A 23,244-nucleotide genomic window follows, 5' to 3' on the forward strand; every position below is an offset into this window, starting at 1 on the left:
CATTTTTTTTTTCTTCTCCATAGCAGTGCATTGTGAAAAATATTTCAGTTAAAACGCGTTAAAGAGAAACTCCAACCAAGAATTGAACTTTATCCCAATCAGTAGCTGATATACCCTTTTACATGAGAAATATATTGCTTTTCACAAAAAGACCATCAGGGGGCACTGTATGACTGATTTTGTGCTGAAACCCCTCCCACAAGAATCTCTGGGACCGCGGTACTTTTGGCAGTTTGTTACAATGTAACAATGTTCACAGACAGGAATTAGCTGTTTACAGCTGTCTCTAACAGCCAAAACAGCTAGCAGCAGCTACATAACCTGCTCACAGTAAAAATGTCACCATGTAATAAATGTCAGAATGTAAATCGGGGCGAGGAAAGATTTTACAAAGAGCAAACACTGACTAAATCTTTTATACATAATTATTATAAAAATGAAGCACTTTTTTTATTACATTATTTCCACTGGAGTTCCTCTTTAAAGGGGAACTTCAGCCTAAACAAACATACTGTCATCAAGTTACATTAGTTATGTTAATTAGAATAGATAGGTAATATAATCTCTTACCCACCCTGTTTTAAAAGAACAGGCAAATGTTTGTGATTCATGGGGGCAGCCATGCAGGCAGGAGACACAGTTCCAACTGTCCTGTGTCCTGATTACCCCTCCCAACTGCACACGCTAGGCTTCAAATGTCAAATTCAAAATGTAAAAAAAACAATTTGCACCAAAACAGTAGAACGAGAACAACATCAGAAATCCCATCATGCTTTGCACAGCATCAGGGGAAAAAAGCCTGGGCAGTTTTCTTCTGTGCAGCTAAAAATGAGACTTGTATAAGAGAAACAAAGTTCTGATGCTGTGAAACTGTTAAAGAAACACCAAGACTTTTCAGTGCTGCTGAGTCAATTTTTAGTCCGGAGGTTCACTTTAAGTGTCAAAGGTGCCATAGGAAAACATTGGACTTACTTTGAAAATCAGTTGACATTTCAGTTATAACTGAGAGCAACTGATTAAGTGTAAACGGGGCCTTAGCCATAGACCCTGAACAGGTGTTTCTGACTGGAGTCTGACTTGATTAGCTGCATGTTTGTTTCAGAGGTGTGATTCAGGCCCCTTTAACACCTACCACGTTGCGTCGAGTTGCATTGCTTCTACCTAACATACCACATCGCTATGGCCATTATCATGGCACTGGAAGCAATGAAGGTCAATGATAAAGTGCAAATTTTGAATTTTTGGTACATTTTCAATACGGTGCGCATGCACAGATGCACAGATTTTCAGATGACGTATACACATGATTGAAAGGTGCAACTTTTTGTAGGCAGGTTGCCTCCAATTACCCCATCAGTACAGTCGGAGGCATATACTTGGTTGGTAATGGTGAGTTGTGGTAGCCATTTTGCCGCTCGCAAATTGCATTGCACCAAGTGTAACAGGACCCTCAGGCCTGGGACCCACCAGAAAGTGCAAAGCGCTATCGCAATTTATAGCAATTTGTGATAGCGTTTTGCAAGCGATTTTGGGAGTGATTTCCCTGCTCCTATACAATTCATTAGAATGGAAGCGCTCCCAAAATGCTGCATGTCTTGCAATTGTGATTTGCGAATCGCAATCACTCTAGTGGAATCTGTCCCATCCATTTACATTGAAATCGCTAGCGATTGAAAGTGATCCCTAAACGTTCTAAAAAGAACAGTAGTGGATAATTGGTGTCAGGACACCTTCTGGGGAAAAGGCACAGGAAACAAAAAACACGGGAGCCCAATAGTGTAATATGTTTAGTCAAAATTGTCAATATAGAAGATAAGAATCTACTCACAAGAGTGGGTTGCAAGGGGGCAACCGACCACAGGAAGCAGGTGGAGACAATTAACCCGACTCCACTCGGGGAGGTCACTAAGGACCTGGATGCGGTCGCTCTCCTTGGAAAAAAGAAGGGAGGCAGATGTCCACCGTGGTGTAAACCACATATGTTCTGCCTCCACCCCTCACACGGGTATCGTATGGGGGTTAGGGATGCACTAAATGGTTTAAAGAGGTGCCCTGGTGGTATATAAAAGCGTTTAAAAGCAGTTTAAAACCGAGAAAAGGTTTGAGGTTGCTTACCTCAAGGACGACAAATCTTTGTAGGGACAAAAGATTTTATTGGTAGCACAGGCAACGCGTTTCACGGGTCTGAGCCCGCTTCCTCAGGCCAATAGCAGTGCCAGGCCAATTGAAATAGCAAGCTAAGGGAGCCTCCTTTCTCGGTTTTAAACTGCTTTTAAACGCTTTTATATACCACCAGGGCGCCTCTTTAAACCATTTAGTGTTCTAAAAAGAAAGCTCTAGTGGGTTCCAGGCCAGCCCTCAGACACTTCTGCAGCCATGGAGATCAGGATTGCCAGGCAAGTAAAAGTGTCCATACACAGTACAATCACATATTTTGAATAGAAGAAATCTGATCGGGTGTGTTGGCAAAATCAGCTTTATTGCTCTGAAAATTGAATAGTGTATGGTAGGTTTGATAAAATAATCTAATAGATCAAATTGTTATAAAAAATGAATCGTATATTGATTAAAAGGAAATAAATATGTCAGCCACCATGTCCCTGTCATTTCAGATTTACTATAAGTTGATTCTTTTTAGCTACAGTATATATCTAAAGATAAAGTACATATTTAAAAACTGAAAAAAAAACTTTTGATACTTTACTGCCTTTATAGTGAATTCCCAGTCTTTGTAGCCTCAGGGCCCTTTTCCACTAGCGGCGTTTGCGATGCTGAATCGCAAAAACGCAAACCGCTAGCGATTTTACAATCGCTACGGTTTGCTTTTTAACATGGGAATCGCGGTAGGTCATTTCCACTACCGCGATTCGTTTTTGCGGGGAACGCGAACGCGCGGCGGAGCGATAATTGCCGCGATTTTGCTATGCAGTGCATAGCATAGCAAAATCGCGGCCGCAAACGTCGGGGGAATCGCCGGTTTTGCGATTCAGCAATCGCTAGCGTTCAGCGTGAACGCTAGCGATTGCAGGTGGAAAAGGGCCCTCAGGGTAAATGGCAGTGGTTCTACTGATAACAGACATACATTACAGCAAGTGATATCTTACCTATTTTTCAGCTATTGGATTTGAGCCTATTTTCTTGGTTATTTGCTATAGACAATGCCAACTTGACTTTTTTGCTCTGCTTCAGTTTTCAGAAATATGCCCTGTAATTATGGGCTAATTTGTGAAATTGTGGTGTCACTCACATCCCCCAGCTTTCACCCGACACGGACAAATCACAACTGTAATTCCTTGTCTGATATGGGCTGCGCCGCCACTTTCCTCTCCTGCATTTCTCTGTCCATCATGTAGCTCTTCAGATGTCAGAAGCCATGGTAACAGTGTACCTCTCAATAGCCACAATTTTACAGTTCTGAAGCAAATAGGGAATTTAAAGGCAGAAAGGGTCAGGGCAAGACAATTTAAAATGGGATTCAGCCTAATGGATTAAAATTAAAAGTGTACCAGTATTTAAAAGGCTGAAAAAGATGTGGATTTATAAGAACTGCATCAGAGAAAAGTAAAAAGCTTGCCAGTACTGGCCAATAGGCTTTCAGCTGCTGTTTCTGGGGAGATGAAAGCTAACAGCTGATTGGTTGCCGTGGACAACCTCTTTCCTGGCTTTGTGCTGTGGATGTGTAGTGAGCACAGGTCCTGCTGCTACCAGGGATAGGTTATGCAGCTTCCGATGGCTTTTACAGCACTCATTATAACTATGAATAAGTGGATGGTGGATCCACACTGTGCGGTAGACAAGAGACCATTTCTCTTCTCATCACTGGCTGTTTTTCTTGGTGGCTTGCTTGTAATATTGCTATGGCGACTTGTCAAGTTTTACCTAGTGCCAGGCCTCAAGCAGCACATAAATATGGTAGGTACCATAAAAAGGTAGCCAAAGATAAGATATACAGTATCTGTCAATGGCAAGTCATATTTTTAAAATCTCTTATATATAATTGTGGTGCATGTGCAAGGCTCCTCTAACACAGAGGAGTGGGTGAAATCTATTTGTGTTTGATCCTACTTACAATAGATGTTGCATCATATAAATGTGAAAATACCCATATACATAATAGCATAACGACCAATAAGTAATTATGAAGTCACATAGGTAATGAGTGATTAAGATGTGGAATGCATTGCCACAGGAAGTCGTTATGGCAAACTCTATACCTGCATTTAACCACTTCACCACTGAGGGGTTTTACCCCTTGAACACCAGAGCAATTTTCACCTTTCAGCGCTCCTTCCATTCATTCGTCTATAACTTTATTATTACTTATTGCAATGAAATGAACTATATCTTGTTTTTTTGGCCACCAATTAGACTTTCTTTAGGTGGGACATTATGCCAAGAATTATTTTATTCTAAATGTGTTTTAATGGAAAAATAGGAAAAAATGTGGGAAAAAAAATATTTTTCAGTTTTTGGCCATTATAGTTTTTAAATAATGCATGCTACTGTAATTAAAACCCATGAAATGTATTTGCCCATTTGTCCCAGTTATAAAACCGTTTAAATTATGTCCCTATCACAATGTTTGGCGCCAATATTTTATTTGGAAATAAAGGTGCATCTTTTTCAGTTTTGCATCCATCACTAATTATAAGCCCATAGTTTATAAAGTAACATTGTTATACCCTCTGGACATAAATATTTAAAAAGTTCAGTCCCTAAGGTAACTATTTATGTTTTTTTTTATTGTATATCTTTTTTTTTATTACAAAAAAAAATAAAAAATTGGGGAGTGTGGGAGGTAATGAGTTAATTTATTGTGTAAAACTAATGTATTTGTATATGTAAAATGCTTTAGGGTGTAGTTTTACTATTTGGCCACAAGATGGCCAAAGTGAGTCTTTGTTCATGCAACCTGTAAGCGTCCGGAAGGATGCTTACAGGAAGCACTATGAGGCTGGGAAAATCACAATGATCGCGCTGTTTCTCATAGAAGCAGCAGATCATTGCGGGGGCTTAGAACAACGAATGGGAATGGATTTTCCCGTTCATTGATCTCCAGGCGAGCGGGCGGCGGCGTGCACGAGTGGCAGGAGAGCGCGCACGAGCGGCGGGAGCGCGGACAGCAGTGGTAGCGCGGGAGGTACGGATTTCTCCGTCCCTTGGTTTTATAAGGGTGGAAAAAGGGATGGAGAAATCCGTACCTCGGGGGGTAAAGTGGTTAAAGGGGCTTAGATGCTTTCCTTGCGTTGAAAGACATCCATGGCTACAATTACTAGGTAATGCCTAATGATGTTGATCCAGGGATTTTATCTGATTTTATCTGATTGCCATCTGGAGTCGGGAAGGAATTTTTTTCCCTTTTGGGGCTAATTGGACCATGCCTTGTTAGGGTTTTTTAGCCATCCTCTGGATCAACAGGGATATGTGAGGGAGCAGGCTGGTGTTGTACTTTGTTCTCTGGTTGAACTCGATGGACGTATGTCTTTTTTTAACCAAAATAACTATGTACTGTAACTATGTAACTATGATTCAACCACCCACTCACATCCATTACAGTATATGGGTGCTAAGTGCTAGTTACGCAGGACCCTAAACAAACATTATTTAAAATACATAAACCTAAAAATGTGCAGACCTTGACTTAACATAATTGTGCACTGATATACAGTATATTGTGAGTGGGGCCAAACACAAATTATTTACCCATTCTTCTGTGTTTGAGGAGCTGATACAATCTGCCGGAAAATGAATTGTATCTGATCTGTGGCAAAATCGATAGGATACGATTGGTTGTGCCCACTAATGGGTTAAAACCTGCTAACCAATATGATCTGATCGATGGGATTGATAATTGTCTGGCAGATTAAATAGTTAATGGGCAAATCATTAATTATTATGCAACGCAACTGAGCACTAACAAATAACCCTCGGGCCTAGTTCACAGTGCTCAGCTGCATTGCGGAATAATTCTGCATGTCAACTCTGTCATCATACAATCTAATGGGCCTGTTCACAGTATTGCATTGTAATGGATCGCGTTATATTCATATTGTGTTATGAGACTGACCACTGTGAAGAGCGGGACTGTACATTGTGTTTCCTGTGTAACAGAAACACAACGCAACAGAACAAAAAAGTCAGGCCGCACATTACCGCTGTGTTACGTTGTATACCGTGAAGTACAGTGGAGCATACAGACAATGAAAAGTATGCTTCTCTGTACCTGTAATGTGTGCATTTAACACCAGTAACTCACTACAGCAGTGCATTACCTTAACGCAACACGTTACACCACAACGTTACAGTTGCACTTTTACATCCAGCACACATACAGAGAGGCAGAAACAGGAATCAATAATCAACTCTAGAACAGCATACATAAACTCATGCAATATCACAGTAATGTCACAGTGCCATCTACAGGCCAGAAGTATGAACACCACAAATGCCAGATCTATTCCCCAGTACAAAACTAGTCATTGGGGAATATAGCACTCAGGCTTGGTCTCTCCATAATGTGAGGCTAAGCCAGTTGCAGAAGCAGGATTGATCAGCTGTAGTCTAACATGTCTGCAGTTTTGGGGGTTAATAAACTGGTCTATGGACCTTGTCACATGACACGAAGGCCAAAATCACACAAGCAGAAAAATCTAACAATATTTGCTGCTAAATCACTTATTCCCAGCAACTAGCTGCAAATGGTTTTCCATAGGGAGTAACAGTGCGCAACAAACCTCTGCATTAAAAGGGAACTCCATAATATCTCATTGCATTGGGCATTCAGTAGAAATAACAGATCTTTGGCAATAGGGTGGAAGCATATTTTGGAGTAAAATGTAAAGTTACAGTTCCTGTTTTATTGCTCTTTAATAAGCAGGTCCCCAAGAGTCCCATATAAAGAATGGCAATGAGATGCAAATTATGCTGTTTACATGGACATTTAATGCAAATCATATGCAGGGCCAGTCAAATTTGTCAGGAAGTTAATTTGATTGGCTCAGTTCCAAGCTGTAGACAGTTTGCATGAAATTTGACTGCAAGCAGGAATGATAAGCATCTTGTTGACTCCCATCTAAGATATGGTCCTATGTTTCACTGGCTATTACATGATGTTTAAAGGATACCCGAGGTGACATGTGACATGATGAGACAAACATGTGTATGTACAGTGCCCAGCACAAAAATAACTATCCTGTGTTCCTTTTTTTTCTCTGCCTGAAAGAGTTAAACATTAAGTATGTAAGTGGCAGTTCCTCTCTGAGTCAGGACTGAGTCAGACTACTGTGTGACTCTCACTGATAAGAAATTCCAACTATAAAACAGTTTCCTAGCAGAAAATGGCTTCTGAAAGCAGGAAAGAGATAAAAAGGGTCAATACTTTATAGATTTGAGCTCTGGCGTACTTTAATGAATGTGTCATTGAGCAAAGACATTTTTAGGTGAAGGAAGATAGACACAATTGTTTATTTCATTAGTTTATTTTCACCTTGGGTGTCCTTTAAGATGAGTAGTAGGGATATCAGCGAGAAGAAGAACAGCCACATTTGAAGTGTAAATAATGTCCAGAAACCTGAATACATAGATAAAGAGAGGCGTTACATAGCTAATTTGGTTGAAAAAAGACGTCTGCCCATCAAGTTCAACCACACAAAAAAAACACACTATCCTGAACCCGCACATATCCCAGCTGATCCAGGAGAAAGTTAAAACCCCTACAAGGCCTGTGCCAATTATCCTTAAAAGTACAGTGACCAGATTTTTCTGCGTCCAACCTGGGATGGGGGGAGGGGGGGCATGGCAATGACATTGTATGAGTGGAGCGTAACCGTAACCCCAAAGCAGCAAATATAGCCAACTATGAATATTAAATAATAAATGCAGCTACAGTTTCCCCAGACACCAGAAAACAAACGCAATGTGGGCAGCATTTCACCAGAAAATAAACGGAATGTATGCAACATTTCAGCAGAAAACAAACACAATTTGGACAACATTTCAGCAGAAAACAAACGCAATTTGGGCAACATTTCAGCAGAAAACAAACACAATTTGGGCAACATTTCAGCAGAAAACAAACGCAATTTGGGCAACATTTCAGAATAAAACAAACGCAATTTGGGCAACATTTCAGCAGTAAAAAACCGCAATTTGGGCAACATTTCAGCAAAAAACAAACGCAATTTGGGCAACATTTCAGCAGAAAATAAACGCAATTTGGGCAACATTTCAGCAAAAACCAACGCAATTTGGGCAACATTTCAGCAGAAAACACAATTTGGGCAACATTTCAGCAGAAAATACAGGCAATTTGGGCAACATTTCAGCAGAAAAAACACGCACTTTGGGCAACATTTCACCTGCAAAAAAAAAGAATTTACTCACCTGACAGAAGTCTCCTTTCCTGCCGACCTCTGGCGCGCAGCTCCCCCGAAGATCTTGCTCCTGCAATCTCCTGCACTCTATGGAATAGCAGGGCTACGGGAAGATGGCGCCCAAAGCTCTGTACTGGAGACACAAATAGTCTCCAGTACAGGGCTTCGGAAGCCATCTTCCCGTAGCCCTGCTCTGCCTGCCGGAAGATTATGCAGGCTGGATCGGGGCTGTGGGCTATGAACTGGCGGGGCTGTGGGCTATATTAGACGCCGCAGCCAGTTCATGCAACGGACGGAGGCCAGAGTCCCGAGGCCGGGACCTCCCGCGGCTAAAAGTGGGACAGGGGACCCCGAATCCGGGACGCATCCCGACTAAAGCGGGGCGTCTGGTCACCGTATTAAAAGGGGAAAAAACCCTTCCCGACTCCATATGGTAGTCAGATACATCCCTAGATCGACTCTCCTGGGAATTACTGGCACATAGTAATTATAGCCGTGGATGGCCTTCAATGCAAGGAAAGCATCCAAGCCCTACTGGCTATTAATAAATCTTATTATACAAGGTGATGCCTACTACATAAGCAAACTGAGACAGGAAATACCTTGACTCATGGACCATTATAGTCCATCACAGGCTTCCATAACTTTTTTTGTTAATTTATTGGGGGTTAACTATAGTTTGTGATATACCATAATACAGGATGAATGACTAGGTAAATAGTTTGATTTTGATGGATAAGTAAAATTTTCAGAAAGCGGCAGAGGCAAGAGAAATTAATATACCATATACTGTCTCAGAAGTTCATTGGAGTGGTCACCAGTAAAGCGCCATACAAATCGGATCTAGTACTGACATACTCTGGCAACAGAGTAGTGCTGATGCTTTAGCAGATGTCGGGGAGCCACTGTATATGTAGTGGGTTGAATTAGGATGCTCGGCCGAGGTGGTCTTTATCATCCCCTACGGTCTCAGGGGCCCAGGACTGTGGGAGACTTAACCTCTTATGATCTCTCCCTCCGATACATGGGTCCTCCCTTCAGAGCAGGGGGTGTTGTCGTGGCCATATTTGTTATGAGAAGTGGGGAGGAGGGAGTCTTAGTGCCCACTCTTGCTATTTGACCCAGGACTTCAGCAGAGTTCACCACAGTGTTGCTGTGAGGTCCCATGGTTTGTACTTATGTCTCTACTTGGACTAGCATAATACTATTGATTGCTTACTGGTAATTAGAACTATCATAATGGTAATTTTCATAATAATGTAGGATCTGTGTTGTATGTTTTAGAGACGCACATTTACATCTACTGATGTGGCAGAAGAAAACAACAAAGTAGAGCGAGCTGGTCATGCCACTCGGATGATACATTCTGTGCAAGTGCTTCTGGCAGCTCAGACCTATATGGGTGTACTGTTGGTAAGTATGTTATTGTAAAGTATATACATAGATAATTGAGTCTGGCACTACTCCTTCTCACATTTAAAACCGCTTTATTAAGTTAAATTGCTGTCCATACTAATAGTAATAGATGTATGAAGCTGGTATTCAAAATCGACATTCCAGAAGCAGACGTAGGCTCTGAGGCAGCGTGGCGGTATGGGCTGCCTAGCAACTGTTTTGCGTGGTCCGCGTCTTCAGAGGCTACAGGGTATTGCTGGTTACTTTTTCAGAAATACCTACCGTATATTGTATTACAATTAAGTAGCCATATGTTTTTAAAATTAAAGAATTGCATAGTCACAGATAAAAGAATAAAATAACGGTAGTTTCATGACTCCAGATAAAGGAATCAAGTAGTTACATGTCTCCAAATAATTCATCAAGTAGTCACATGCCCCCCAGCAAAAATATTAAGTAGTAACAACAAGCATCAAAACCCCCCTCCCAGTTGAGGTAGAAACAGGGACAACCCCCCCCCCCTCCAGTTTAGGTAGTAACTGCCTCCCCAGTTTAGGTAGTGATAGACACCCCAGTTTAGGTAGTGACAGACCCCCACCCCAGTTTAGATAGTGACAGGGACCCCACAATTTAGGCATTGATGGACCCCCTAGTTTAGGTAGTGATATGGGCACCCACAGGTTAGGTGTTGACAAGGACCCGCAATTTATGTTGTGACAGGGACCCCCAGTTTAGGTTGTGACAGGGACCCCTTGCAGTTTAGGTGGTGACAGGGACCCCCCAGTTTATGTGATGACCGGGACCCCCCCAGTTTCAGTGGTGACAGGTGCCTTCCCCCCCTCGCCTCTACTCACAGTTCTGTCAGACCTCAGAACAGTGCCGACCCGCCACTGCTGTGTCCCGTCCGTCAGTCAGACCTCCGATCAGGAGCGACCAAAGTGAGAAAAGGGCGCATGATGATGATCGGAGGTCTGACTGATGCTGTGACATAGATCCAGTTGGGACGGGACTCACCTCAGTGACTGGCGTGGACGGCATATGAGGCGGCAGTGGTGGCAGCACAGGACGGGGGCAGGCCTGCACCCCTCAAGATACAACTGACAAAACACTAGCAATCTGGTTTTTTTTGGGGGGGGGGTTGCAGATCGCAGCAAATGGAAAAGCGGCCATATGCCTGGTACACACCATGCAATTTCCTGTCAGATAGAGGAGTCAAATAGATTATGTCCAACAGGTCCTATCTGATTTCCAAATGGTTTACTGATCGAGTATGTATAAACGATAGAAAATCAGATTGGACTAGTCAGAAATAATTGATTTGACCTCTCTAACTGATGGAAAATAGTTTGGTGTATACCAGGCATTAGAAGCAGAGGATCAGCAGCGAGCGCTGTAGTAACAGCGGAGGAGATTTGGGCGCAGCCGCCGCCATCATAGACCGTAATAGGAATTACAGCTATATCGGCGCTCAGTGAGTAACTTCGGCGCCATCAGAATAGCTGGAAGCTGAATTACATAATTCCCCACTATCCACGTGGACCTAGAGGGGGAATAGTATTTCATGCCGCCGGGAACTTGTGCAGCAGCAGGATAAGCCATATACCAGCTGTATCCTGCGCTCAAGTCTCCCGGCAGCGAGATCACAGGTAGCCATCAGCAGCATAGCCAGGCAGTTGTCATTGTTTAGAAGGAAATAAATATGGCAGCCTCCATAGCCCTCTCACTTCAGGTGTGCTTTAACCACAGGCATGCATAAGTGTTCCTGTTTTTTTTCCGTCTATTTGCCTGAGGTCACAGAAATCTGACATTTAATTTGTCATCTATTTCTTTAGCTGTTTATGATGGCTACTGATTCCCGAGTACTCTATTATCCTGTTAACAAAGGAAAGAAAAAATTAAAGAGATTCTCATTAGTTTAAACAAACCCTAAGAAAAAGAGCTATTGACTCATCCGAACACTCAGATCTAATAAGTGTAAATGTTCTCTTAATGAGCATGAAATCCTTCTGTGTTTATAGAGATGCAAATGAATGTATAAAGCCAGCAGCAAACACTCCGTTCCTTAACCTTTAATGTCTGCGGAAATAGGATGACATTAGTCACCCCCGTATATATCTATGCTGAGTGTTTTTTATTGAAAGATATTGCACTGGTCATAACACTTTTATTATCTATCAATATCGCTAATGTAGTATTCCTCATTACCTATAAATATGCTTTAAAGTTCTCTCTCCTTCTCTAGGTCATTTTGGTGTTTCTGCTCAGTATTGGAACAGTGATAATTTACTTTATAATATCGGCAGAGTAAGTGCTACACTATCTTCTTGGCTGTTTTACTAGGTGTAATTTATTAGGTCAATACAAAACTCACTGACACTGTAACACTGGCTGATTATTTCTCTATTAAAAGGGACACTGGCACCAAAAATGAATAAAGACTATTTAAATAAATTGAATGTGTGCCACTCGTGTGCAGAACCATCTCTACGGCTTTGGAATTCTCTTTTTTGTTTAATACGGCACTAGCAGATTTGATGACTGTCGGGCTTGGGCTAGTTTGGGCACATTCCTATTAGGAGAAGAGACAGAATCAGTAGTGAACGAAATGCCATTTTTGTAGACCAAGGAAGAGTCATAACCAAGGAAGAGTCATAGCCTTTGTTAGGCTGTTATTGTTGTCCCTTATTTCCTGTCCAGGTGACACATAGGCCTCGCAGTAGCTACACATAAGATGCCTGATGGAGCAGTGGCGTAACTACAATTCATGAGCCCCCCCACCCACCCATGTTCACACCCTTTCCCTTGCGTACATCTGGTCACCCTCACAGCCTGGGGGCCCATCTTACAAGGGTCCTAAAACAAGTATGACCATGATAATCTTCACATCCATAACATGTGTAGCCACAAAAACACCTGATCTAAAGGATGGACCCTCTATTGGAGGAAGTGAAGTAGTAATTGGGGCCCCCTTACAGCTCTGGGCCCCCTTGTGGTCACAGAGGCTGCTCTTCTCTAGTTACGCCCCAGTATTAGGTCAATCACAACAAACTCTGAACTGTTGGGCCAATCAGATAATCAGTACTGTGGAAATCAAAATACCGCAGGAATTTTAGACCAGTCACAAGTTTTGAAATTATTAGGCCAATCAGAGAATTTGGAAATGCACCATGGTTGGGCACATAATAGCGTACATCTGCAAAATATAGCGGATTCTAAAAAAAACTACTTTTAAAAAGAATAACTTAAAAGACTACTGTAGGGGGTGTCGGGAGAAAATGAGTTGAACTTACCCAGGACTTCTAATGGTTCCCCGCAGACATCCTGTGCCCACGCAGCCACTCACCGATGCTCCGGCCCCGCCTTCGGTTCACTTCTGGAATTTCCGACTTTAAAGTCGGAAAACCACTGCACCTGCGCAGCCGCGCCCTCCCTTCCGCTGACATCACCAGGAGTGTATTGCACAGGCCCAGTATGGTCAGTGCCTGCACAGTATGCTCCTGGTGACATCAGCGGGTGCGAGCACACAGCCGTGCAGGCACAGTGGTTTTCCGACTCTAAAGTCGGAAATTCCAGAAGTAAAACGGAGGTGGGGCCTGGAGCATCGGTGAGTGGCTGCACGTGCACAGGATGTCTGCGAGGGACCATTAGAAGCCCCGGGTAAGTTCAACTCCTTTTCCCTGACCCCCTTACAGTCGTCCTTTAACTTTGCTTACAAAAATGGCAAAGGGAAAAAAAAACATTCTATAGAAATCGAAAAGTAGAAAATGTGAAATTCAGATTACCACAGAATTCCATGAAAATCAGAAAGACACTTGTCAAAATGCGGAATTCCGTTGGAATCAGCATTTCTGCTCATCCCTATTACTGAGTAGTGATGTGAGAATATGACCATTTTCAATGTGCTACAATTTTTACAAAAATGTCACATTTCAATATTTGTGAAAAATAAACAGTAAAGCATTATTGCCAAATGCAATGAAGTCTATGTACATGAGAAAACACATTTTCATACAGATGTGTATATGCACGAAAATGTATGGGGACGGATGCTGACATCTTCAACGTTGCTTTACAGTTTATACAGTCTTCTCACTATTTACGCCAATTTTATGTGAACTTTATGCACATTTTAGCAGCTTGGAATTGGATCAAAATCATCAGCTCGTGCCTTTGATTGGTCCAATTATTGCAACCTGCAGACATTTGTATAAAATGAAGATATAATTTACAACAGCTCGGAATTATTCGCATCTCACTGACCCTCTTGAAAAGACGTAAATTACAGCATATATATTCACCGCCGTTACAGAGTGCAAGCAAGCGCCTGGCCAGTGCACAGGTGCATCTGATGGGGTGAATTCACCTCCTTCAGCCTCCCATGCGGAAGATGCCTAAAGGTGCCCACTAAATATATAATCTTGATTGTACAATCTTACCACTTCTACATAATATGAGGTAGTACTCATTCATATTCACTCTCAGTTTACCCATCTAATATACTGTATATGTTTGGTAAGATTGTATCATTAGTGGGCACGTTCAGAGTAAGAACCTCTTGGTTTTTCTATTGAACCTTTAGGGCTCTTTCACACCAGAGCCCTTTTTCGGCGTTTTAACGCAAAGTCTATACTTTGCGTTAACCAAGGTAAAAGAAAAGTCCATAGACTTTCATTTTACCTTTCACATCCAACGATGCGTTGAGGTATGACGCACCCAGGCGCATTTTATCGCCGGGAATCAGCGTTTCCCCTTTGGGTTAATTAACTACTACCGCCGCTACTCAGCGTCGCACTGCAGATTCCCGACGACACGCCGCAACGCGTGCAGGAGCCGTTCTCCTGCACGCTTTTAATGTGTAATCGGCCTTAGCAGCTAAATAAAACTTTGGCTGCAGGGCTGAATTTTTCCTGCTATTGGGGAAGTGTGTCTTCCCCAGCCTGGCAGGCTCGGCAGGGTATATGGCAGCAGAGTAGGGGTGGTGGCAGGGAGCTCTCCTACTTACCTGTCTGGACTGCTGGATCAGCTACTTCTTCCTCTACTGTGGTGGGGACTCCTGGCAGGTCTTTTCGGTTCCGATCACATGATATGGCATGTGATCATGATTCCGGAGTCTCTCCCATCACTCCTCTTCCACAACCTGGCGGCGCTTCTTACTGTAGGGCAGCCAAACGAGATAAGCCGGCAGAGGCTGTCACTGCACAATCAGCTTTAAGCTAAGCATTCTGTTTGAAGCTGATATTGGGTTGACGTCAACTTACCTGTTAAGTCACATTTCCCCTGCTTTCTGTACCCATGAGATCTTCTTGTTTCCTTTAAGTGGTGCCATATGTGGACATGAGAGTGAATCTCCCCAACACGGTCAAAGACAGAAGTAAAAAACCTTGCAGTACTAAAGCTGTGTAGAAATGTACAATGATTCTAGCACGTGTACAGTGGCTGCCTCTCACTGCCCGCTCCATCATTAACCACTCTGTCGTCTCTCCTCTCTCCTCCTCCACAGCAACAGAACGCATTGCTAGCCGGCAGCCTAGCGACGCATCTGTACAAAACTTGGTCCAAACTGTCGTCCAGGGTATCGAATTTCTGAATCCTGCCAGGCAGCATTCGTCATGCAAGTGTACCCAGCTTAACCACTTAAGGACCGCCCCCAGCCGATGGGCGGCGGCAAAGTCCGGGCCCAAACGACCGCAATACGCCCATCGGCGGGGGCGGCTGCGGGAGTGGCTATGCGGCGATCGCGTCATTTGTGACGCGATCAGCCGCCGGGGACTGGCTCCGCCCACCGCTCGCTGTAACCCGCCAGCCGTTCGGAAGCGCCGGCGGGTTACTAGCTGCCCGATCGCCGCACGGAAAGTGTATAATAGGCTTTGTAATGTATACAAAGCCTATTATACTGGCTGCCTCCTGCCCTGGTGGTCCCAGTGTCCGAGGGACCACCAGGGCAGGCTGCAGCCACCCTAGTCTGCACCCAAGCACACTGATTCCCCCCCCCTCCCCCCTGATCGCCCACAGCACCCCTCAGACCCCCCCCCTGCCCACCCCCCAGACCACTGTTTGCACCCAATCACCCCCCTAATCACCCATCAATCACTCCCTGTCACTATCTGTCAACGCTATTTTTTTTTTAGTCCCTAATCTGCCCCCTACTCCCTCCTGATCACCCCCCCACCCCTCAGATTCTCCCTAGACCCCCCCAGACCCCCCCCCCCGTGTACTGTATGCATCTATCCCCCCTGATCACCTGTCAATCACCCGTCAATCACCCCCTGTCACTGCCACCCATCAATCAGCCCCTAACCTGCCCCTTGCGGGCAATCTGATCACCCACCCACACAAATAGATCGCCCGCAGATCCGACATCAGATCACCTCCCAAATGCAGTGTTTACATCTCTTCTCTCCTCTAAACACCCACTAATTACCCATCAATCACCCATCAATCACCCCCTATCACCACCTGTCACTGTTACCCATCAGATTAGACCCTAATCTGCCCCTTGCGGGCACCCAATCACCCGCCCACACGCTCAGATTGCCCTCAAACCCCCCCTTATCAATTCGCCAGTGCAATATTTACATCTGTTATTCCCTGTAATAACCCACTGATCACCTGTCAATCACCCATCAATCACCCCCTGTCACTGCCACCCATCAATCACCCCCTGTCACTGCCACCCATCAATCAGCCCCTAACCTGCCCCTTGCGGGCAATCTGATCACCCACCCACACCAATAGATCGCCCGCAGATCCGACATCAGATCACCTCCCAAATGCAGTGTTTACATCTCTTCTCTCCTCTAAACACCCACTAATTACCCATCAATCACCCATCAATCACCCCCTATCACCACCTGTCACTGTTACCCATCAGATTAGACCCTAATCTGCCCCTTGCGGGCACCCAATCACCCGCCCACACGCTCAGATTGCCCTCAAACCCCCCCTTATCAATTCGCCAGTGCAATATTTACATCTGTTATTCCCTGTAATAACCCACTGATCACCTGTCAATCACCCATCAATCACCCCCTGTCACTGCCACCCATTCCCCCCTCTAATCACACCTTGAGACACCCATCAATCACCTCCTGTCACCCCCTAGCACACCTACCCATCAGATCAGGCCCTAATTTGCCCCGTGTGGGCTCCTGATCACTCGGCCAAACCCTCAGACCCCCCTCAGACCCCCTTCCGATCACCTCCCCAGTGCATTGATTGCATCTATTTTCCCCTCTAACCGCCCCCTGAGACACCCATCAATCACCTCCTGTCACCCCCCTAGCACTCCTATCCATCAGAACAGGCCCAATACATCCTGTCATCTAAGAGGCCACCCTGCTTATGACCGGTTCCACAAAATTTGCCCCCTCATAGACCACCTGTCATCAAAATTTGCAGATGCTTATACCCCTGAACAGTCATTTTGAGGCATTTGTTTTCTAGACTACTCCTCGCGGTTTAGGGCCCCTAAAATGCCAGGGCAGTATAGGAACCCCACAAGTGACCCCATTTTAGAAAGAAGACACCCCAAGGTATTCTGTTAGGTGTATGATGAGTTCATAGAAGATTTTATTTTTTGTCAAAAGTTAGCGGAAATTGGATTTTTATTGTTTTTTCACAAAGTGTCATTTTTCACTAACTTGTGACAAAAAATAAAATCTTCTACAAACTCACCATACCCCTAACAGAATACCTTGGGGTGTCTTCTTTCTAAAATGGGGTCACTTGTGGGGTTCCTATACTGCCCTGGCATTTTAGGGGCCCTAAACCGTGAGAAGTAGTCTAGAAAACAAATGCCTCAAAATGACCTGTGAATAGGACGTTGGGCCCCTTAGTGCACCTAGGCTGCAAAAAAGTGTCACACATGTGGTATCGCCATACTCAGGAGAAGTAGTATAATGTGTTTTGTGGTGTAATTTTACACATACCCATGCTGGGTGGGAGAAATCTCTCTGTAAATGGACAATTGTATGTAAAAAAATTCAAAAATGTGTCATTTACAGAGATATTTCTCCCACCCAGCATGGTTATATGTAAAAATACACCACAAAACACATTATACTACTTCTTCTGAGTACGGCGATACCACATGTGTGACACTTTTTTGCAGCCTAACTGTGCTAAGGGGCCCAAAGTCCAATGAGTACCTTTAGGATTTCACAGGTCATTTTGAGACATTTGGGTTCAAGACTACTCCTCACGGTTTAGGGCCCCTAAAATGCCAGGGCAGTATAGGAACCCCACAAGTGACCCCATTTTGGAAAGACTACACCCCAAGGTATTCCGTTAGAAGTACGGTGAGTTCATAGAAGATTTTATTTTTTGTCACAAGTTAGCGGAAATTGATATGTATTGTTTTTTTTTCACAAAGTGTCATTTTCCGACAACTTGTGACAAAAAAAAAATCTTCTATGAACTCACCATACTCCTAACAGAATACCTTGGGGTGTCTTCTTTCTAAAATGGGGTCACTTGTGGGGTTCCTATACTGCCCTGGCATTTTAGGGGCCCTAAACCGTGAGGAGTAGTCTAGAAAACAAATGCCTCAAAATGACCTGTGAATAGGACAGTGGGCCCCTTAGCGCACCTAGGCTGCAAAAAAGTGTCACACATGTGGTATCGCCGTACTCAGAAGAAGTAGTATAATGTGTTTTGGGGTGTATTTTTATACATACCCATGCTGGGTGGGAGAAATCTCTCTGTAAATGGACAATTGTGTGTAAAAAAAATCAAATAATTGTCATTTACAGAGATATTTCTCCCACCCAGCATGGGTATGTGTAAAAATACACCCCAAAACACATTATAATACTTCTCCCGAGTACGGCGATACCACATGTGTGGCACTTTTTTGCACCCTAACTGCGCTAAGGGGCCCAAAGTCCAATGAGTACCTTTAGGATTTCACAGGTCTTTTTGCGACATTTGGTTTCAAGACTACTCCTCACGGTTTAGGGCCCCTAAAATGTCAGGGCAGTATAGGAATCCCACAAATGACCCCATTTTAGAAAGAAGACACCCCAAGGTATTCCGTTAGGAGTACGGTGAGTTCATAGAAGATTTTATTTTTTGTCACAAGTTAGCGGAAAATGACACTTTGTGAAAAAAAAAATTAAAATCAATTTCTGCTAACTTGTGACAAAAAAAAAATCTTCTATGAACTCACCATACTCCTAACGGAATACCTTGGGGTGTCTTCTTTCTAAAATGGGGTAATTTGTGGGGTTCCTATACTGTCCTGGCATTTTAAGGGCCCTAAACCGTGAGGAGTAGTCTTGAAACCAAATTTCTCAAAATGACCTGTGAAATCCTAAAGGTACTCATTGGACTTTGGGCCCCTTAGCGCAGTTAGGGTGCAAAAAAGTGCCACACATGTGGTATCGCCGTACTCAGGAGAAGTAGTATAATGTGTTTTGGGGTGTATTTTTCCACATACCCATGCTGAGTGGGAGAAATATCTCTATAAATAGACAATTGTGTGTAAAAAAAAATAAAAAATTGTCATTTACGGAGATATTTCTCCCACCCAGCATGGGTATGTGTAAAAATACACCCCAAAACACATTATACTACTTCTCCTGAGTACGGCAATGCCACACGTGTGGCACTTTTTTGAAGCTTAACTGCGCTAAGGGGCCCAAAGTCCAATGAGCATCTTTAGGCTTTACAGGGGTGCTTACAATTAGGCACCCCCCAAAATGCCAGGACAGTGAACACACCCCACAAATGACCCCATTTTGGAAAGTAGACACTTCAAGGTATTCAGAGAGGAGCATAGTGAGTCCGTGGCAGATTTCATTTTTTTTTTTTGTTGCAAGTTAGAAGAAATGGAAACTTTTTTTTTTTCTTTTTTGTCAAAGTGTCATTTTCCGCTAACTTGTGACAAAAAATAAAATCTTCTATGAACGCACCATGCCTCTCACTGAATACTTTGGGATGTCTTCTTTCCAAAATGGGGTCATTTGGGGGGTATTTGTACTATCCTGGAATTTTAGCCCCTCGTGAAACCTGACAGGTGCGCAGAAAAGTCAGAGATGCTTGAAAATGGGAAAATTCACTTTTGGCACCATAGTTTGTAAACGCTATAACTTTTACCCAATCCAATAAATATACACTGAATGTTTTTTTTTTTATCAAAGACATGAAGCAGAATAACTTTCGCGCTCAAATGTATAGGAAATTTTACTTTATTTGAAAAATGTCAGCACAGAAAGTTAAAAAAAATCATTTTTTTGCCAAAATTCATGTCTTTTTTGCTGAATATAATAAAAAGTAAAAATCGCAGGAGCAATCAAATAGCACCAAAAGAAAGCTGTATTAGTGACAAGAAAAGGAGGTAAAATTCATTTAGGTGGTAGGTTGTATGAGCGAGCAATAAACCGTGAAAGCTGCAGTGGTCTGAATGGAGAAAAAGGCTCTGGTCCTTAAGGGGCGAAAAGACTGTGGTCCTCAAGTGGTTAAGTGTCATTTTTATAATTATTTGTTTTATCTCTCTTTAGCCCTTCAAAATTCTGTAGCCATTTAGAAAAACCCACTCTTATGGCAGATCTTGGATTTAACGTTTTCTTTGCATTGTACTTTTGCTTGCGGGTAAGTGCCTAATTCACAGTCTAACTGAAGTCTTTTACAGGGTTGCCAGCCTCATTTCTAAATTTTGCTTTTGTTACAACTCAGAGGGGGAATAGTATTTAGCGCCACCCCGAATTTGTGCGGCAGCAGGGTGAGCCGTCATTCAGCTCACCATGTGCCAAGAAGCCCTGTGTCCAGCTGCCTTACACGCACATAATTCAATACTGCTGAAGAGAGTCAGTCTAACGTTTATCTGTAGGCGGCACTACTGTTGTAAGGCATTTGTGTTGTCCCTAGATACCAGGATTGCCATAAGCAACTGGGTTATCCAACCACCAGAGTTTAATAATCCCCCCTGGATGTGTAAATTGAGAAGCCATGGTCACCTAGATATTAGAATTAAAGTGGGCCTGAAGGACAGAAGAAAAGCATAAAGAAATGCACCCCACATGTATTAAAGCCAATGGGTACTAGTTTAAAAATAAAAAAGTCAGATACTCACCTAAGGAGAGGGAAGGCTCGGTCCTAATGAGCCTTCCTTCTCCTCTCCCGGTGCTCTCTGTGCTGCGTTGGCTCCCCTGTACGTGTCCGCCGCCGCAGGGACTTCGGAGGTCTTCGGGAGCACTCGGGCTTCCGAAGACGGGCCACTCCATACTACACACGCGCATAGAGGACGCTCGCACATGCGTACTATGGAGCGTCCCGTCCTTGGGAGCCCGAGTGCTCCCGAAGGCTTCCGAAACCTCTCTTCGGTGGCGTTAGTGGCAGTATTTGACCAAACTGGTCGAATACTGCTACTCGAGATCCTGCGCGGGACCGGGCACAGTGAGAGGAGAGGGAAGGTTCATTAGGACCGAGCCTTCCCTCTCCTTAGGTGAGTATCTGACTTTTTTATTTTTACACTGGTACACATTCACTTTAAAGCGTTTAGCCTGTCTTATTCCCCCTCATGTGTGTCTAATCACAAGTTGTAATTTGATCTCTCCCCTGTGTCACATGACTGCCATGATAGAGATGGTAGATAAGCTCATTTGAAAGCACAGGATGTTAACAATATGTCTGCTTCCATGAATCAGGAAGTAGACATAGTGAAAATTTATTTTAGGATTTGTATCAGCTGTAACAAAGAAATGTTTTTTTGTTTAGAGCAGGGGCGGATTGACCATTCGGGCACTCGGGTACGGACCGAGGGCCTGTGGTTGGGGGGGCCACCAGAGCACCCTGAGCAGGAGGGGAGGAGCGCAGTGAAAGGGAGCTTTATGTACAGCGGCGGAGAAGGGGGGGGGCGTTCCCCCCCCTTCCCTCACCTTGGGGCACCCCTTTCTGGCTCTCCCCTCCGGTAACTTGGCGGCTAACAGCGGTCAGCGGGCGGAGACTTACCGCCGTTCCTGCCTCCAGCCGTAAGGGACGCTCTACTCTGTGCGCGGCTAGTCTGGTCTTCAGTAGACCAGACTAGCCACGCACAGAGCAGAGCATCCCTTGCAGCTGGAGGCAGGAACGGCGGTAAGTCTCCGCCCGCTGCACGCTGTTAGCCGACGAGTTACCAGAGGGTAGAGCCAGGAAGGGGGGCCCCAAGGTGAGGGAAGGGGGGGAGACTTCCCCCCCTTTCCCACGCTGTGCACACCGCACCCTTTTACTGCGCTCCTCCCCTCCTGGGGGACACCTATAGACCTAGGTACATACTGGGGACACCTAAGACCTATACTGGGAATAACTATACACCTGGCTACATATACTGGGAATACCTATACACCTGGCTACATATACTGGGGACACCTATAAACCAGGCTTTACTAGGGACATCTATACACCTGGCTACATATATTGGGAATACCTATACACCTGGCTACTTATACTGGGGACACCTATACACTTGGCTATACTGGGGACACCTATACACATTGCTACATATACTGGGAATACCTATACACCTGGCTACATATACTGGGGACACCTATAGACCTGGCTTTACTGGGGACATCTATAGACCTGGCTACATATACTGGAAATACCTATACACCTGGCTACTTATACTGGGGACACCTATAGACATGGCTACATATACTGGGAACAATTATACACCTGGCTACTTATACTGGGGACACCTATACACCTGGCTATACTGGGGACACCTATACACATTTCTACATATACTGGGAATACCTATACACCTGGCTACATATACTGGGGACACCTATAGACCTGGCTTTACTGGGGACATCTATAGACCTGGCTACATATACTGGGAATTACTATACACCTGGCTACTTATACTGGGGACACCTATACACCTGACTATACTGGGGACACCTTTAGACCTGGCTACATATACTGGCGATACCTATACACCTGGCTGCATATACTGGGGACGCCTATTCACATTGCTAAATATACTGGGAATACCTATAGACATGGCTACATATGCTGGGAACACCTATAAACCTGGCGATCTATACTGGAGACACCTATAGACCTGGCTATCTGTACTGGGGACACCTATAGAACTGGCTACCTATTCTGGAGACACATGTAGACCTGGATATCTATACTGGGGACACCCATAGACCTGGCTACCTATTCTGGGGACACCTATAGTCCTGGCTACCTATTCTGGGGACACTTATAGACCTGGCTATCTAAACTGGGGACACCTATAGACCTGGTTATCTATTCTGGGGACACCTATAGACCTGGCTACTTATACTGGGGACACCTATAGACCTGGATACCTGTATTGGGAACACCAATACACCTGGTTACTTCCACTGGGGATACCTTTAGACCTGTTACCTATACTGGGGGCATCTATTTTGGGGTACCTGCTGCCAGATTAACAATTTTTGGGGAACCGCTGCTGCTAGATTAAGTGTATTTTGGGGAACAGCTGTCAGATTATGTGTATTTTTGG

At 44.1% G+C, this 23,244-nt stretch overlaps 1 protein-coding gene across 4 annotated transcripts in view; it reads left to right on the top strand.

The window, feature by feature from the left end:
* The first annotated feature begins 1,020 nt into the window (after nt 1–1,020).
* The window catches only part of KCNU1 (potassium calcium-activated channel subfamily U member 1), a 330,251-nt gene continuing 308,027 nt past the window's right edge, over nt 1,021–23,244 (top strand). For 2 of the 4 annotated variants that reach the window (XM_068274951.1, XM_068274952.1), the window contains exons 1-4: nt 3,635–3,912; nt 9,657–9,785; nt 12,010–12,071; nt 20,267–20,357. In XM_068274951.1, coding sequence (XP_068131052.1) covers nt 3,718–3,912; nt 9,657–9,785; nt 12,010–12,071; nt 20,267–20,357 — 477 coding nt within the window. In that variant the 5' untranslated portion in view covers nt 3,635–3,717. Of the gene's footprint in view, nt 1,105–1,167; nt 1,390–3,634; nt 3,913–9,656; nt 9,786–12,009; nt 12,072–20,266; nt 20,358–23,244 lie in introns of those variants that run through there. The other 2 variants (XM_068274953.1, XM_068274954.1) reach the window with 2 other exon arrangements.

The sequence above is a fragment of the Hyperolius riggenbachi genome, chromosome 3, assembly GCF_040937935.1.
Source record: "Hyperolius riggenbachi isolate aHypRig1 chromosome 3, aHypRig1.pri, whole genome shotgun sequence".
Taxonomy (NCBI): Eukaryota; Metazoa; Chordata; class Amphibia; order Anura; family Hyperoliidae; genus Hyperolius; species Hyperolius riggenbachi.